This window comes from Euprymna scolopes, chromosome 1 (assembly GCF_053919585.1).
Source record: "Euprymna scolopes isolate OS-2025 chromosome 1, ASM5391958v1, whole genome shotgun sequence".
Classification (NCBI taxonomy): Eukaryota; Metazoa; Mollusca; class Cephalopoda; order Sepiida; family Sepiolidae; genus Euprymna; species Euprymna scolopes.
The window spans coordinates 177,146,588-177,165,714 of record NC_136482.1 but is presented as its reverse complement, the minus strand read 5'-3'; the positions used below and the strand labels follow the sequence as shown (position 1 = coordinate 177,165,714).

Here is a 19,127-nt window from a genome sequence, read left to right as displayed (position 1 = left end):
TGAAACACATTAAATTTTGTCTCATCAGACTATAGGACAGGCTTCCAGTAATCTATGAGCTTTGTTGACATGTCTTCAGCAAACTGTTTGCGGGCTCTCTTGTATATAGCCTTCATAAGAGGCTTCCTCCTGGGGTGACAGCCATGCACACCAATTTGAAGAGTACAAAGATAAGTGTACCATGCCTATAGTCAAGCATGGTGGTGGGAATGCCATTGCCTGGGGCTGCATGAGTGCTGCAGATATTAGAGAGTTACATTTCATTGAGGAAAACATCAATTCCAACATGTACAGTCAAATACTGCAGCAGAGTATGATCCACCTTCCTCCAGAAACTGGGTTGCAGATTAGTATTCCAGCATGACAATAACCCAAAACACACATCCAAGACAACCACTGCTTTACTGAAGAGGCTCTGGGTAAAGGTGTTGGACTGGCCAAGCATGTCTCCAGACTTGAACCCAATAGAACATCTTGAGGCATCCTCAAGCAGAAGGTGGAGGTGCGCAAAGTCTCAAATATTTGTCAGCTCCGCGACGTCATAATTGAAGAGTGGAAGATTATTCCAGTGGCTACATGTGAAGCTCTGGTAAACTCCATGCCCAGGAGAGTAAAGGCAGTTTTGGATAATGATGATGTCGACACAAAATATTGAGAGTTGACATGTTGCATGTTAATGTTGACAACTTTTTCGTAAGGGGTGTACTCACTTTTGTTGCCAGGTATTTAGTTTTTAATGGCTACATTTTGAGTTATTTCGAGGGGAAAATAAATGAACTCTCTTATATATGTTGCAGACAGACTACTTTTCGTTGTGTCAAAAAATCATTTTTTCAGTGTTGTCTCATGAAGAGGAATACTTAAATATTTGAAGAAATGTGAGGGGTGTATTCACTTTTGTGATACACTATATATTGGATTACTGAAAATAAGAGTGAAATAATTATTTTTAAAAAAGGATATCTAAGCGTACTGAGGGTTTCCTCTGCATGGCAATTTGCCGGACTAACAGTAGCAATCATGGCTGTTCTGGAATTACCACCAAGACTTTCTTTCAATAACCTAAAAAAATAAGTTTGAAAAATGAATCAAAATAAGACAGAATCGTTTAACATTTAATCTGCATGCAATCAAGGAAAGTAGAAAGTTGATCATGAATTTACTTTTCACAGCTTCCCTTATTTTGTCCTTTAGTCCTCACATTCCATGAGCGATGTTTCTGACAAAGGTGAAGAATTGCTGTTTTCTGGATCAGAATCTATTACATCTAACACTTATCGTTGGCAAGTTTTTGATCTTTAAGTGGTATTCTTTTTAGCTCCTTACATCATGTGGTTTCATGTCTTGTCTGGAGCGATTTTCAGAAAAAAAATTTTTTTTTTTAAATAATCAAACACTTGTTACATTTTAAGGACACTATGTCAATAGCAATCAAGTTAGCTTGTGTAGATTTTGATAAGGGTCACGCTGAGTGCATGTCATTATAACCCAAATCTGTAAAACAAAATCATTCTCAGGGTTAAATCAAGAATGGCCGACATGTAAGGTAAAAGCTAAGTGAAGGTTAGATAAGTTCGACAAAGTTTTGATAAGAGGCGTGGGTCAAGATGATGAATGAGAGCTGAGAGAAAGCAAAGGTTTTCAAATCAGCTTCTCAATGGAAGCCAATTGGGCGACATTGAATGATGTGAGCCTGCCATATGTTACCGGAGTCAGTTGGCCAATAATGTAAAAACCATTTATAATTGCTAAGTGCGAAATGTTACATTGATCTAACATCTGTCCACATGTCAACAAGTTAAACTAAATGACTAAATAATTAACTAAGAGAACATCTGTCTCTCTTAAGTAAATTCTCTCTAAAAATAAAACCTTTAATAACTCTCAGTAAACATCTTCTTGTGTCTTTCCTGAATGAAAGCTTTTGCATTATAACCACGAGATGAAACTGCAATGATGAAGAGAAGCGGTGGCAGCAGACAAAAATGATAAAAGACCCACATATATATAAAAAAAATTTTTATTGAAAATATTACACTTTGAGATTGCAATATCAACAAAGAGGTGTGTCTACCAATCTATCGTATGGTTGACCCTCCCCCTCAATATATGCGAGACATGTCCTATGAGTGTGATGGAACAGCAGAAGTTGAAATTCTTTGACAATTTTGCATCAAAACCATCCATGTGTAAGTTGCTATTCTCTGCAGTCTGTCTTATTACAGCAACATTTTAAATGGTTTCAGCATGCAGCTTGTCACACAGAGAGAGAATTAATTTGCAATGTAATCCTCCATACCTTTCTGTATAAATGGTACAAGCAGTAGACAGCTTCAGTTGAATAAGCTGGTTTTCCAGAAAGGAATTATTAGAATGAAGTATTCAGAATAGTTAAACAAATATGAATGTTTTCCACATTATTTCAATAAATTTTACTTTACTTCATCTTATATATATATATATATATATATATATATATATGTGTGTGTCTGTGTATGTGTGTTACACTTCATCACATTTTAAAAAAACATACTCATCATGGAACAAATACATCATATTCCAAAAATTATGTAAATTGATCATATAGGTCTTTTTTCACAAAAATAGATCATATTTTATCATTAAGTGATATGCTATGTTTTGATCAGCCATATTTTAGAAATAAGAGGGAGATAACTCAATTCGAACTATCAAGATCAAAATCAGCCTTGTAATTGCTACAATTTACTCTTAAAATTAAAAAAATAAAATCATTAAAAAAAAAAAAAAAAAATCTACTTGACCAATTGACATGATTTTTGGAACAAAACATCTTCGTTCCGTGATGATTATGTAAATTATAAAGATTTTTCTCTATTTCTGCTTTTTAATTAAGTGTAATTCTAAAGCGCCAAATATATATATATATATATATATATATATATATATATATATAATGTACACACCCATGACAAAGCAAAAATATTAACAAAAAAAAAAAAATCACGTAAATTGATTAAGTTGTATTTTTATGTAAGAAAATGAAATTTTATGCGTATCTAAGGAGCGACCGTCTCGTCCACTATTCTGAAAAAATAACAAAAGGAGATAACTCAGCAATGATTTGATTTACTAGATTTATGTTGTAATGCCTATAACTTACCATTAATCGCTTAAAAATGATTTTTTTTTATAAAAATAAAACTATTTGATCAATTTACATATTTGGAATATGCTATTTTTGTTTCATTACAGATACATGCATTATAAAAGTTTTTCTTTTTTAGTATCGAGGGAATTCTGCACAAGAACCTTTTATTCTAGCCACATCAACAGGCTATCAGTGTCCTGTTCAGCTACTTTATAGAATAAACAGTTGTGTCTTCAGCAAGATGAAGGGATGGTTGCTAAAAATGCATACATAAAAGTTAATCATAAAAATATTTACTTAAATGTTGAAAACTTAGGTCAATATAAAAAAAAAATTTGCTAAAGAAATGAGAAATATCTTGCACTCGTTTCCAGTAATACACATGAAATATGGCAGTTCAAAATAAATTAACGCAAAAACTATTTGATATGCTTACATATCAGGCAAAAGATGTTCGCACCAAAATTTATGGAAAATTATTCAGTAGAATTTTAATAAGAAAATGAAAATTAGTTTTTTTCATATATGTCCGATTCCAAGTTGTACGAAACCCATTTTTATGACTGATTATCTCCCCTTTTTATTCATCCTACATAACTCTTCTAAATTAAAAATGACAAATGGGTGGGGGTCCAATTTGAAATTGGACAGGTATGAAAAAAATGATTTTTTTTAATTAAAATTTTACTCAATAATTTTGGTGTAGATATCTACTTTTGCCCAATATATAAGCACATCAAATAGTTTTTCTGTTAATTTATTTTAAACTGTTATATTTCACTTGTGCATTAATGGAAACAATCACGAAATATCTTACCAGGTTAGAATAGAATCTCGATAAGGAATAAATATTTTCTTCTTGCTTCCATTGGACGAGATTTCAGACAAAAGGGAGATAACTTTGCCAAGGGTCATCAATGATTTATTAATGTTGATACCTTCCTAGAAAAAAAAAAGAAAAAAAGTCAAACATCCATTATATAAAGGGCAAACGCCTGTGGGTATGTGTGTTTGTATGTCCATCTAAAAATCAAAAAGTACAAAAAAAACTCTCACAAGGTTGGTATTATCTTGACTGATGCTGCCCTGGATGTTTTTCCAATGTTATCTATTATATAAAGGCGAGATGAGTGACTTACATTATTATTTTCAATACAATTAAAACGAGAAATGGGTAACAAGTTGAATGGAGATGAAATTGGAGGGATGTAAAAACAGGGAAGGAGGAAAGCGAGAAAGATAAAAAGACATATATAGAGAGATATAAATTTTGATATAAAAATGTTAGTTTTTAACCTCTTATTTTTATGGTCCGAGGCAACTCCGGGTAGACCTGCTAGTGAAATAGACTCATTCATTAAAAATAATTAAATAAAACAGAATCCTTATTTACTGAATTAATTAAAAAAAAAAAATACAAATTTATAACAAAAATGTAACCTCCATCCGCAAGGATTTAATATTTATACATTATTGAATGAGTAGGCAATTTTCTATCTTGAGAGATAATGACATGCGCTTTGTTGTTTTAGCAAATTGTTTTTGGACATCTTCGAGTGTGGTTCCGGAGCCCTATTCAAGAATGACAGTCTCTGCCACATGGGCACAGGAAGGAGGATGATGTGTTGGGGTCTGCGGCCTTTTGGCATCGCTTTGTGGTGTCTTCTGTCCTCCACCATCAGGTTTCTGTTGTCCTGTCTTCTCCCCACTCTGTTGTACAACACTTCGCCAGGCACCAAAGTCATCTGCTAGCTGTTCCCAGCTGCCTAGGTCGATGCTAGTCAGTTTCAAATCATATTTCCAAAGTCCTTGTAGTGGAGAGCCGGGTGACTTCTGGGCGCTGCCTTGTTGCTAGCGTGCCATACAAATCGCTATTATTGAATACAACCATACTAAAGAAAGATTTTTAATCATATTTTTCAATAAAAAAATATTCCACTTATTAAACATTTTTTTTTTTTAATTTCTAAATTTGTCACTTTCTTGTTTTTACATGTTTTTCTCCTACAAATTTTTGTAAAGAACTCTTATGATTAAATAAACTAAAAAAAGATAGAAAAAGAGAAAAAAAAAATAGTTGTCATCTCCTTCTCTTGATTTCGTGCATACATATTGGTAGCGTTGCAGTCATGGTAATTAACAAACACGGTTATCTCGACTTATAAAATTATCTCACAAGATATTGTGCGTGTGAATAATGTGATTTATATTTTAAAAACTAAATATTTAAATAAATAAATAGAATTTAATAAATAAGTAAATTTCAAAATCAAATCAATTTTTTAGGAAAGTAATAATTTAGAACATATTGACCAGCATTCACTTGCTTTTTAGTTTTATTGTTATTGTTTTTTTAATCTATAAATAAAAATATATCTTGATTTATAAATTTTAAGTTAAAAAAAAACACTAAAAAACTTGAAAATGTTTATAGGATTTAAATTTAATTAAGTTTATTGCAAAACTAATATATTCCTTCATTGAATTGAATAATCTTTCCAATTATAAATTTTGAAAGATCTCAAAAAAAAAAAAAAATAAATAAAATAATGATAAATAAATAAATTCAACTTAATATCACATTCCTGTAAAGGAAATGCATTATGAGAAGGTGTTGGGTTAATTAATAACCTTTAAGTTAATTACAAAGTAAATAAAGAAAAGGTATCTTTGTTTCTTAAATGACTTCTGATTGGAAGATATATTAATGATGACAAAGCAAATAAATCATCAACATAAAACTTTTTAGCTTTTTACACACAGACGCAGAAAGACATGTCTGTTTATTTTAACAAGTTTACATGAAAGAGAAAGGACACGTTGCATATGAGCCTTTATATAAAAACAGTCAAAGAGGAGATAACCGAGTCACCCAATTCTAATACACAAGTCATCAGTTAACAGACAAAGGGATGCAACTCCAGTTTATTTAAATCCTTACATCATATAAGCGTTAAAGGGAGACAACTCTTCAAGCATTAAGAAAAAGCGAGCAACATTGATAAATTTCCAATAGAAGGATTTTAAGAATGCGTTTCCTTCGTTTTTATTTGATTTTAGCCTTTAAATGTTAATTTAAACTATTAGTTTAAAGGCTCTGAAAATTCCTAGCTAATTTTGAAATACTATAGTATTGTAAACTAATCAACCATTATAATGTTCCTATTTACTATGCCTCCCCACGGGACAGAGTTAGACACCAGGGTCGTTTTTTAACGTGGAGAAAAGGAACAAAAATAAAAATTGTCTCATTATAATGTTATTTATATTAATAGTTGGGAAACAAAATTCTGTTATAACTCTTTGAAATTTGAAAGGAATCTAGAAGCTTGACTTTCTATTTTACAGTTTAATCTTAGAATACTGAAAATTTGGGAAGTTATTTAATTTCATAAATAGATATTAAAATAACATTATCAGTCAATTTTCAGTTTACAGACTTGAAACTTGACAGATAGGGGATTTGGACCTGTGGAACAAATTAAATTTGGTTTGCAGCCAGTAAAAATATCTGCTAAGGGATCAAAACTTAAAATAGATTTGAACTTGGCAGGCATAAGTCTACTAAACGTGTTACTTCTACGCATGCACAAATATACATTTATAACTGTATAGTTTAAGAAGGGTTTTTTTATCTGCACCCCATTCTGTGTGGGCTATAATGTGCAGCAGCTGCAGTCTTTTATTGCAGTTTGTTTTCAGGTTCTTCAGGTGGAGGATGAATGTCAGTTTTTTTTTTTTTTTATCAAATATCAAACCTAGGAATTTATATTCGTCTACAATGGGAATTTTTGTATTTTCAAGTTTCAAACAAGGGTCGTTATAGAGTTTCCTCATTTAACAGAAGTGTACACATTTGGATTTTTTTTCACAGAATTTATATCCATTTTCTACTGTCCAACTTTTTTAATCTATTTAGGCATTGTTGGAGCTTGCACTCTATGATATGTGTATATTTTGACCTGCAGCATATCAGGAGGTCATCTACATATAAAGATCCGTCAACACTGGGAGTTAGGCATTTTGTTATGCTGTTTATTTTAACGCTAAACAAGGTTACAGATAGTATATTCCCTTGTGGGACTCCCTCTTCTTGGATGTTGGTGTCTGAATAGGTTGATCCAATACAGACTTTGAATTTGCGATCTGATAAGAAGCACTTTATAAATTGTATTACCCTGCCTTTAAGATTGAGTTTAAGATCTCTCATTATTCTGAATTTCCAGGTAGAGTCGTATGCTTTCTCCAAGTCAAAGAAGATTGCTGAGAAGTGTTTGTTCCTTATAAATGCTTCTCTTACAGCTGTTTCTAGGTGAATCAGATGGTTGATTGTACTTCTTTTGTTACAAAAACCGCACTGTAGGTTAGAGATAATGTTGTTGGATTCTAAGTACCACACTAGTCTGTCATTAACTATTCTTGCCATTATTTTACACAAGCAACTGGTTAGTGAAATTGGTCTATAGTTTCGCAGGTTTGAGTTTTCTTTTTCTGGTTTGGGGATTGCTATTATTGTGGTCAATCTCCATATATCTGGGAAATCGCCTTCTGTCCATATTTTGTTAAAGATTCTTAATAGGAGTTTTAACGTTTCAGCAGGTAGCTGTCTCAGGAATTCGTAGTGAATTTCATCTGGTCCTACAGCGATGTTATGGGATCTTTCGATGGAATCTTCTACTTCAGTTAGTGAAAGGAGTTTATTATAGTTTTCAAGATTTTTTGATTTGAAGTTGAATTTATATTTCTCTGCATTTTGTTTGATTGTTGTAAATTTTGTATTGTAGTTAACGCATTTTGGTTCCTTTTGACAGTCATTGTGTATCTCATTATCTCCACATCCCACGCAGATTGGGGGTCATGTACACTGGTCTCTATGGTGTACATATCGTTGGCAATTGTTACACCCAAGTAGATTTGGGATGTAAACTTCAGTATTTATTTTTTCATATCCTATTTTTACATTGTTAGGGGTTTGATGAGTGTCAAATGTTAGGATATATGTTTGTGTTGATGATTTCACCGGTTCTTTTTTAATTTGAATTCTTTTGACGTTAATGACGTTTTGGTTTTTTAGATTGTTTTTGATTTCTTCTAAGGAGCACAGTGATAGTTCAAGACTCCTAATCACAGCTTTGCTACGTTTTCAATGTTTTATGGGGGTAGGTTTTGATTTTTCGATCGTCAAAGTGTTTCCATTTGGAAATTTCTGTTGCTTGTTTCTGGTTTGTCGTTTCTATCAGTAATGTGGCGTTTCTTAGTTTTTTTTTTACTGTTTTTGGTTGATAAGATTCTTTCTATTTTGAATGGAGAAATTTTAGTCATTTGCTCTCCTTCAATCGCTTCTATAACAATGTATGTAGGGAAGGTTTGGTTTTTGTTTTCGGCTTCTGAGTCTTAGCTTATGGGGTCAGTGATTTCACTATGGTGCCTTTTTTTTTTTTTTTTTTTTTTGGAGGCTTGTTGTAGGCCATACTGGGAGTTTATTGATTTTTCATCTCTCGTGCTCCCCACCCACCTTGGAGCCCTATATAGGAGGTGTTGAGGGAGGAAAACCCATTCGCCCCAACAGCAGCAGGGATACAGGAGAGGTATACCCTTCTCGCTGGTGGATCCAAGCATCTGTATTTCGTCCATTTTCACTAAAAGTTTATTTAGAGCCTCTTTTTAGTAAGAATATCAGTTTTCCAGTCGTGTTAGATCCATTTGTCCAACAAGTTGATTGACCCATAAGCCACCGCTTACTAAATCTGTTTATTGTATAATGTGGGGAGCATGAGTGAATTTCTTATATTTGTCAGATTTAGATCTGTTTGTCCGATTTACCAGCCAATAGATCGGAGCGGGCGTCTCCGACTGCCCATCTAGCTGAGGTAAGGACTAAAGTGGTGTGTTAGGAAGGAGAGGAACTTATTTCTATCCTCTACAACCCTCAACCACCAGAATTTAATTCCAAGGTGTCACACAAGATGCCACCCATGGGGAACTTTTACCCTCTACTGGGGGGGGGGGCAGTCTGTGCATTCTAATACCCTACCGACAGAGTTGGGAAGTAGGGGAGGAGAAAAAAAAGGCATGGGGGGGGGGCTGTTGTTTTTGTTTTTGCAGAACATAATTAAGTTTTAGAAGAGAATAGAAAAACAAAAAGGAACATCAATGTATGTATGTGCATTTCGTGTCAGGATTGGTTGGTTGGTTGTTTTTGTTTTACGGCATATCAACCCTTTTCAGGTTATTTAATGCTGAATCCGTTGATTTTGAAGAAAAATTTTTTAATAGAATATATTCGTTTTTTGCAAGTCAGTTTCTATTTAATCCATAGTTGGGACCCTAACAGGTACTACCACTCCGGATCAGAGTGGACCTGGGATCCATGGCGATTAAAGGGTGGCTCCACACTCCCCAGCTGGGGCCTCACCATCGGATATAGTTTAAGGTCATATCCAGGACCTCGTGTCAGGAAGCCAATAGACAGCCTGATTTGGTAGCACCAGTGAAAAGATGAACGAATCTCTTAGTAAAAAAGAATTGTCCCCCTCAGAACAATGACAAATTGTAAAATACCGCCCAAATTATAATATACCATCTAATATATTGGTGTCAATTACTATGTAGTTGTAAGCAGACTTAGACAACATGAGAAACTTTTCACCTAAAAAATATAGAATCTCATTGGAGGGAGAATAGCAAATCTGCAATGCCTTTTTAGTAAAAAGGCATTGCAGATTTGCTATTCTCCCTCCTAATGAAAGTATCGACTGATAGTTTAACTTCAACTTTGCTTTTAAATTCATTAAAATTCTATTAAAATTACCTTTTCAAAAAAGGACATCAAAAGTTTTTTGTTTTTTTTACTAATAAATTATTTGAAACCTAGATATGTGTTTGGTCCAAAGGATAAATAAATGATTGCTAAAAGAAAAATTCTAAGTGCACTTGTATGTGGGGGAGACAGGAAGTCATTTTTTTTGATGAATCAAGTTTTTTATCGCCCTAATTCTCCCCATCATGAATCATTTGATATTTATAAAATTAACATTTCTAGACAAGATAAAAATAGAAAAAGGAGAGGAAAAAAAAAGAAAAAGAAAAAATAACAGAAATAAATCAAGTTAAGACAAAAATCAGTCTTAAAAAAAAACAAAAAAAAATTAAGCATAAATCCTACTTTTCTTGAACAAAAAAAAGTGGAATTCCACCTTTTCTACATTACAATAAAGCAAAAGTCTTCTAAAAAGCTGAGATTTCACATCCATAATACCATATGACATTTTGCTTGCTCCAAGTCTAAGCAAAAAGACAATTGATCATGGCAACCAAATGTTGCATTGGATTTTTGGCCAGCCCAAAGTTAACCATGTCCTCCGAAATACCCATATTTACAATGTTACACAAATCTCAGACAAAAGGAGTGAAAATTGTCTGTGGTGATACAGACATATACTTCACTCAAATAACACATTCACAAAAAACAAAATTCAAAATGAAGGTCCCTAAGAAACAGCCAAGATGATGGTCAAAATAAAGGTGATCAGATACCCTATGCCAAGGTTTTAAGCTAAACAGATTTAATCCTGACCAAGCCTTTGACCAGATATAGTAGAGCAAGGAATCCATTTTGAATCCTGCTGTGTGGGATAAAAGCAAGAAAAAAAAACTTCACAACATATTTTTCATTAGAGTTTTATTACTTGGATTCTTTGGATTACTGTTCTCATCTTGAGTGTTATTTGCACACACATTAGTAATAATATGTACCAATAAATAATATTTACATCTAAAAACAAAACTAGGTTTAAGGCTCCTGAAATTTGTACTAGAATTGTCTGCAAAAACCATTAACACAGTGCATAAAGTATTTGGTAAAATTCAATTGTAAAAGTTAAATTCCTGGAGATTGAGGGTTCAAAAAATACAAAAATAAAATTGCAAATTACTTAGGATTACTTCTACCCAGTTATGACTGATGGAACAAGAGCATGCTACCCACATGGATTAAATAAAGAGTTTCGTTCAAAATTCCAGTATTCAACAAAAAGATTCCAGAAAAACCTGAAGAAAGTCAAAGGTTACATCAACTGAAACGTTGTGAAAATAACACTCAAGATGAGAACAATAGTCAAAATTTTTATTTTCTGTTATTTTAAAGAACTTCCAAATCAAGAAATGAAATTCCAAAACATTTTCACTTACCCGAAATCTTTCACCAGACGACTGAGATGTTGATTGTCTTTCACTGCCAGCCAAATCGACCAAATTTATTTTACTCGTTGTAGAATGATCATGTTTCTGTCCATCGATTTCTTGGGCCTGAAATTAAAATCATTCAATTTAAGGTCAACATTTGATTATGTAGAAGGTTTATACTTCTATAAGAGTTGTTTTTTTTTTTAATTCTTTGATTTTCACACTACAAAAACTATGATCTCTATTCTATTTATTTTTTAATATTTTTTTTTTAAATCATAATAATGAAGATCGTATATAATCAAAACTGGGAATTTTATTTAAAACAGATATGGCGCTAAATGATATTGGTCATTACTAGGCCTATTCTTTTCATTATTTTGACTCGAGTGTGTATCCGTTGATATCTTATATGCTTTTATATAGAGTGATGTGGTTATCGGTTGATTAACTGTGTCGGATATATACTCGAGAGTTAAAATAATGAAAAGAATATGCTGTTGTCACAGCCTTAGTCATTACACTGAACTGCAACAGAACATAGATATAATGACCAATGTTATTTAAGAACATGTTTCTTCTAAATAATATTCTAAGTTTTGGTTTCAAACATACGCACAATATGTCTATTACAGTAAGAATATCAAAAAATAATAAACTAGAAATTTATTATTGTAAAACTTTATACTTCATAGAAAATGTGTTGAATATTTATATTCAACAAATATTTTTTTTTGGTTGAATATTTATATTCAACAAATTTTCTACGAAGTATAAAGTTTTACAATAATAAATTTCTAGTTTATTAATTATTAAGTCCAATGATTAGCATGATTTAACATCATATTCCCTTAAAATAATATTTTAAACTTCGGTTACAAACAGACACGACGTCTTCATTATGTTATGATGATCCACCTGATGTCAACAGGTACATTTGTTGGCATTTTTTTAATGGAATAAAAATTACCTTCGTTTGTGTGAGCACCATTGTAAAGATGGAATGAGACCGACTACTTTTATCATTCATCCCGGTCGCAGCAGTTGCACGATTCTTATTCCCAAGATTAATCCAACACTGCATTAAAAACAAAAACAAAACACAAATTAATTTTATTGTGATTGCTGAAAAGTGATGGTAGTCATATTGGTGATGTTCTCAATGTATGACCAAACAGAAGTAGTCCAGCGGGTTTAAGTCAGAGAAGAAGGGGGAGACCAGTAAGAGAAGTCATAGCACTCCTTCTGAAGCCAAGGCTGGATCTTTTTAGACTTTTTAGGCTGACATCAAGTCCTGTGTCAGTTTGTGTCGTTAACCACTAGGTTAACGACATGAACTGACAACCTTGGTGTTTCAAATTCAAATCCAGTTTGTGTCACAAAACTCACTTTCACTTAAGATGTTAGCAACCTTCACATGGTCCCTCCCATAAGTATGAGATGTCTTTCTAGAAATAATTCTGACTAGAAAAATATTGTGGAAACCAATGCCAACAATAGAATATTCGGATTCATCCGATACGATGATGACTGATTGCTAAAGCGGATCAAAAATTGTCTGAATAAAAATTCAACAAAGGACAATAGCATTATCATCAAATGTAGAGAAGAGAATATCACCAGACAAAAAAAAAGGCAAGATATGAGCAATATTATGGCAAAAAGATAGATATGTAGATCACAAATTTCAGGCAAAAATATCATTTGAAATATCTATTATGATAAACAATAAGAAAATATATATGAACTATCATTTGGATTTTCGAATCCCAGTATGTATACACTTGCTATGTCTAGGTACACTGAGAAGTCATAGACAAGGAAACAGCTGTTGCAATATTTGGACTTGTAATGGGATATGATCCCACACAGTCGGACGATTCTATTTATAAATGATGCTGCTAAGAACTGACGAATCAAATTAACTACGTTCTGCTACCAACCAATCAGAAACCAGAATTGCTTCATAAATATTAAACCTTTTCTGGAGCAATTTCACATGTTCTTTTCCGTCTCGACACGGTAAGAATATTTTGCTCTGTGGAACTGTCTACTACAAACAAGTCACTTCCCAGGACTTGTGTGTAACAGCGAACCATCTGAAACTGTTCTGAAACTAAAAATGGCTTACACTTCTAGAGGTTATGCGCCCAGCATGCGTCTTTATTTCGATGGATCTGAATCAAAATTCGAATTGTGGCAAGTTAAATTTCTAGGATATCTACGAATCCAAAAGCTACACAAAGTACTACAAACACAACCTGAGAACAGAAACGACTCCGACTTCATTGAAAAGAACGCAACTGTCTTTGCGGAATTAATACAGTGTTTAGATGACCGAAGTCTATCACTGATAATGAGAGAAGCCTTGGACGACGGCTGCAAAGCATTAAACATATTGAGAGAGCATTATTTATCGAAAGGAAAACCCAAAATTATTTCTTTATACACTGAACTGACCTCTCTAAAACGAATGGAAGCTGAAACTATTACTGATTATATTATAAGAGCCGAGACAACTGCAAATTCTTTAAAAATGTCTGGTGAAGTTATGTGACAGTCTGTTAATTTCCATGGTCCTTAAGGGATTACCAAGTGATTTCAAGCCATTTATCACCGTGATAACCCAGAAAGAAAAACCCATGACTTTTAGCCAATTCAAGGTAGCGCTCAGAAGTTACAAAGAAACTGAAAAAAAATGATCGCAGAAAAATCGAATCCACAAATATCATGAAATTTAAAAATACACACATAAAAACACCAAAATCGAATTATACCCATGCCATGAATAAAAAACGCAACTTTGCCAAAAGCAAGTTTTTTCCTAAGAAAAGTACAAAAATTATTTGTTATAATTGTGGACGACCTAATCACAAGAGTTTCCAATGTAGATACAGGACTCAAAATGGCGACTACATTAAAAATGTAGAGAGCTCTGTTAGCGAACATACATTTTTATTTTTGTGTACATTTAATGCTTCAACAAACAATAATTTTCTTGTCGATTGTGGGGCCACGGCACATCTGATTACAAAGGAATTTGATTTTATCAATTTTGATCCCAACTTCAAGCCACAAAATTACTTTGTAGAACTAGCTGACGGGAGTTGAGTCAATAATATCGTTTTGAAAAGAGGCAATGCGAAAATCTCGCTAAAGAACAATAAAGGTGAACTGTGTTTCTGTATTCTAATTCTCTTCTAATCCCAAAATTTAAACAAAATATATTTTCTGTACAAGTGCCACAAAACAAGGTGCAAATATAAACTTTAGCCCCAATAAATCAAAACTGGCATACCCGAATGGAACTGTATTTGACATTAAAGAAAATGGAAGACTATATTATTTAAATAGCGTAGTCCCATCAAAAACCGCCTGCCATGATCTACAGACATGGCATAAAATTCTTGGACACTGCAATATTCCTGATATCAAAAAGTTGCCGACTGTAGTTGATGGAATGCAAATACAAACATCAAAAACCTTCAACTGCGACGTCTGTACGCAAGGGAAAATGACAAACTATCAAAACAAGATACCAGACAAAAAGGCCAAAAAAATCCTATCAATGGTGCATTGTGACTTGAACGGTCCCGTAGAACCGATGGCCAGAGAACATTATAGATATGTGTTGAATTTCGTAGATGACCATTCAGGTTTAATAATGGTTTACTTTTTAAAGAACAAATCTGATACCCTGCTAGCAACTAAGAAATATCTAGCCGACATGGCTCCCTACGGTGAAATCAAGTGTATTCGCTCTGACAACGGTACGGAATTCACCAATAAAGACTTTGAACTTTTACTAATTAACCATCATATTAAGCATGAAACATCAACTCCTAGATCGCCACACCAAAACGGGACTGCTGAACATGCGTGGCGGACATTTTTTGAAATGGCAAGATGCCTACTCATTGAATCATAACTCCCTAAAAACCTCTGGACGTATGCACTCATGGTGGGAGCCTATATACGCAACAGGTGCTTTAACAAAACACTATCTAAAACTCCATATGAATCTTTCTGCGGTAAAAAAACAAATTTAAGCAGAATGCATATATTTGGTTCAACTTGCTCCGCATATATAGAGAAAAAGAGTAAATTGAATATTAAAGCTGACAGAGTTATATTTCTTGGATACGATAAAAACAGTCCAGCCAATTTAGTATTTTTTCCCGAAAAAAATAAAATAAAAAGAATCCGGTGTGTAAAATTCACAGACACGTTTAATTTTACAGACGAAAACCCGTCATATGAAGAAGATGAAATTATATTACCTCAAATAATTAAAACAAACGAAAACGACGGAGACGAGTGTCCATGATGATGATAAAGTCGAAAGATATCCCAAAAGAAATAGAAGACGACCCGATTTTTTTGTGGTCGACAATATAAAAGCTTATCGAATCGACTTGCTATTCAATGGAAAATGCGCCAAAAAGCTTCAACGAAGCAATTAATTCAGAACATTGTGATGAATGGAAAATTGTCATGAAAAAAAGAAATAGATGCCTTAACCGAAAATGATACCTATACGGTAGTGCCTCTCCCAAGAGATAAACATGTTATTTCTACCAGATGGGTCTTTACAAAAAAGAGTGCAGCATCAGGCGTAGAACAGTACAAAGCAAGATTTGTTGCTAAGGGGTGCTCTCAGATTTACGGTAAAGAATACTTTTCTACGTTTTCACCGACCACAAACCTAATGACAATCAGAATTTTATTGCAAGTCGCATCACAATATGACCTAAACATCCATCAAATGGACGGAAAAAATGCTTATTTGAATGCCCCAATAGACTGTGAAATTTATATTACCCCTCCAGAGGGATTTATAATGAAAAATAAAAATAGCGTGTGGCGACTTAACAAGTCATTATATGGTCTAAAGCAGAGTGCTCAGTGTTGGAACACAGTATTTCATGATTATATTATTAAACAACAATTTAGACAATGCGCTGTAGACCCCTGTTTATATACCCAACACAAAGACGATAAACTACTGATTTTGGTTTTGTGGGTCGATGATATTTTAATCGCATCAAATTGTGACATAATGTTAACTGATGTTAAGAACAAATTAAGTAAAAGATTCAAAATGACCGATCTTGGCAAAATATCCTGGTTTCTGGGGATAGAATTTACTCAAAGCAAAGGACTTGTTACGATGACTCAATCGAAATACATCGACAAAATACTATTAAAATTTGGAATGGGAGAGTGCAAGAAACGCTCTACACCGGTCGAAAATGATATTAATAAAAATATACACACAGAATCTGAAATAATAAATGACACACAATATCGCGAAATTATAGGTAGTCTTATATATTTAATGACTGCAACCAGGCCTGACATATGCTATACAGTAACAAAACTGTCACAAAAATTATCACGACCGACAATGAAGGATTTAAACAGAGCTAAACAAGTCCTACGTTATTTAAAAGGAACTAAAGAACAGAAGTTAGTATTTAGAAAATCAAGAAATCCCCTAAAATTAGAAGGTTTTTCGAATTCAGACTGGGCAAACTACGAAGATCGCAAGAGTGTATCTGGGTATTGCTTCAGACTCAGAAAATGGGCCTATTATTTCATGGAAATCTAAAAAGCAACAGATTTTATCTCTCTCTACGTGTGAAGCAGAATTTATTGTGATCACACACAAGACCCAGGAAGCACTCTACCTTAAAAATATCCTAAAGACTATTTTAGAGCCAGAATTAATTAAAAGCCCCGTAGAAATTAATTGTGATAATCAAGCCAGTATAGTCTTATCACAGAACACAATCAACCAAAGATCTAAGCATATAGATATAAAATACCATTTCATAAAAAACAAGATAAAAAAGGAATCCATTATTTTGAATTACGTATCATCAGAACAAAATATCGCTGATGTATTTACGAAACCCACAACAAGGATAAAGTTACGTTTTTTCTCAAAACTTGTTGGGGAATTCGACTGAATTTTTTTTTTTTCACTGCCCTGTATGTATATAGATTTCTATATATCAAAAAAAAAAAAAAAAAAAAAAAAAAAAAAAAAAAATTGTCCTGGACAAGACGTTAAACTGTATCCATTTTATTTGTATTAACACTTTAACCTACTAATATGTAACTAATACTTTTGCTTAAAAAAAAAAAAAAAACTCTTTGTAATTTTCTTTTTTGACATTTGAACACAATTAAAAATGGCGTCTTTTTAAATGCTAAAATTCTAAGATCCAAATGATTTCTAATTTTTGTTATGTCTAAGTGAATATAAAAATATATATTTATTTTTGAGCAGAACAAACACAAGGGACTTCCCCATTATAAAAAATAGGGAGGATGTTGCAATATTTTGGACTTGTAATGGGGTATGATCCCACACAGTCGGATGATTCTATTTATAAATGATGCTGCTAAGAACTGACGAATCTAATTAACTACGTTCTGTTACCAACCAATCAGAAACCAGAATTGCTTCATAAATATTAAACCTTTTCTGGAGCAATTTCACATGTTCTTTTCCATCTCGACACGGTAAGAATATTTTGCTCTGTGGAACTGTCTACTACAAACAAGTCACCTCCCAGGACTTGTGTGTAACAGCGAACCATCTGAAACTGTTCTGAAACTAAAAATGGCTTACACTTCTAGAGTGGACGACTATATTTTATATATAAAAACATATGCCCCTTGAACTCTTCAGTAGAGAAAATGACAGTTTCCACTTAGGGTAAAGCTATAACTTATTATAAAGAATAGATTTCTCTCAGCTACTTTTTATTTTTTAAAATTTTATTCTAGTTGGGGATGGGGCATTCTACCGGCTGTTAAAGATTCACCCACTATAAAAACACTTCAGCCGAGCGATCTTTTTAAGATTCTAACCATTCCTTTAAGTGCAATTGCTTGTATCTCTTGTATTTGCTTCACCAGGCATATTTGCCAGGTTGTTTATGAAATTCATCAGGAGTTCAGTTGCTCCTATAAATACTGGAATGATAATCTTCCTAAGATTCCAATTTCTTTTCATGTAATATATTAGACCTTGGTATTTTGATATCTTCTCCTTTTCAGCTGCCTAACTTCGCATCATTAGGGATACTAACTTCTATTAAGGTTCCTTCTTTCTCCTTGTCCCACATCACTATGTTATGTTTAATAGCTCTGTTTTCTAGGTACGAGCTGTAGGAATTGCATCATCATAGTGAATAGTATATGACTCATACCAGAAAGAACATTTGGAAATATGTTCCCAGGATTTGCTGCTGCATTCGATATTCAACTTTACAGATTGTCCAGTGGAGATATTTACACACTCCATTGTGTCGCATCGTATAATAGTCGTCCCCCAGCAGAACCTTACAGCTGGACGTCAAGTGGTTCACACTCTTTATTTTTGTATAATCTATATATATATAAAGGCGAAAATGTGTGTATGTATCTATGTTCGCTTTTTGTATATGTCTTCAAAAGGCTTTTTTTCGAGGCCTTCTCGGGGAGGATCACTCCTTAAAACTTTTTATATCACATCTAAATGATAATATCTATGACTTAACAATGGGGGTTGCCTTTCTATTTAATTTGCCCGACTTTTACCAGCTCGCCACGTCTTCGAAAAGCGGGGGAAACAGTAACTGGCTTGCATCTGTATATTTCGCTTTATAAGCCTTAACTGAACACGCTTACCAATTCCTCTCCCCTCGTGGCCGAGATGGTTAGGTGTCTGGCTTTTTCCCTTTCGTTTCCACCTTCGCGTCAAGGTTTCGGGGTTCAAGCCTACCTTCCTGCTAAAACTTTTTTTTCTTTTACACCTCCA

The 19,127-nt window shown here is 33.3% G+C and overlaps 1 protein-coding gene across 1 annotated transcript in view; it reads right to left on the bottom strand.

The window, feature by feature from the left end:
- LOC145277776 (kinesin-like protein KIF14) overlaps positions 1 to 19,127 on the bottom strand; it is a 122,648-nt gene that overhangs the window by 78,351 nt on the left and 25,170 nt on the right. Inside the window, exons 6-9 of the mRNA XM_080129528.1 lie at positions 12,285 to 12,392; positions 11,321 to 11,437; positions 3,948 to 4,072; positions 964 to 1,062 (exon numbers count right to left, since the gene is read on the bottom strand). Of these exons, the coding sequence (XP_079985654.1) occupies positions 964 to 1,062; positions 3,948 to 4,072; positions 11,321 to 11,437; positions 12,285 to 12,392 (449 nt within the window). The remainder of the gene's footprint in view (positions 1 to 963; positions 1,063 to 3,947; positions 4,073 to 11,320; positions 11,438 to 12,284; positions 12,393 to 19,127) is intronic.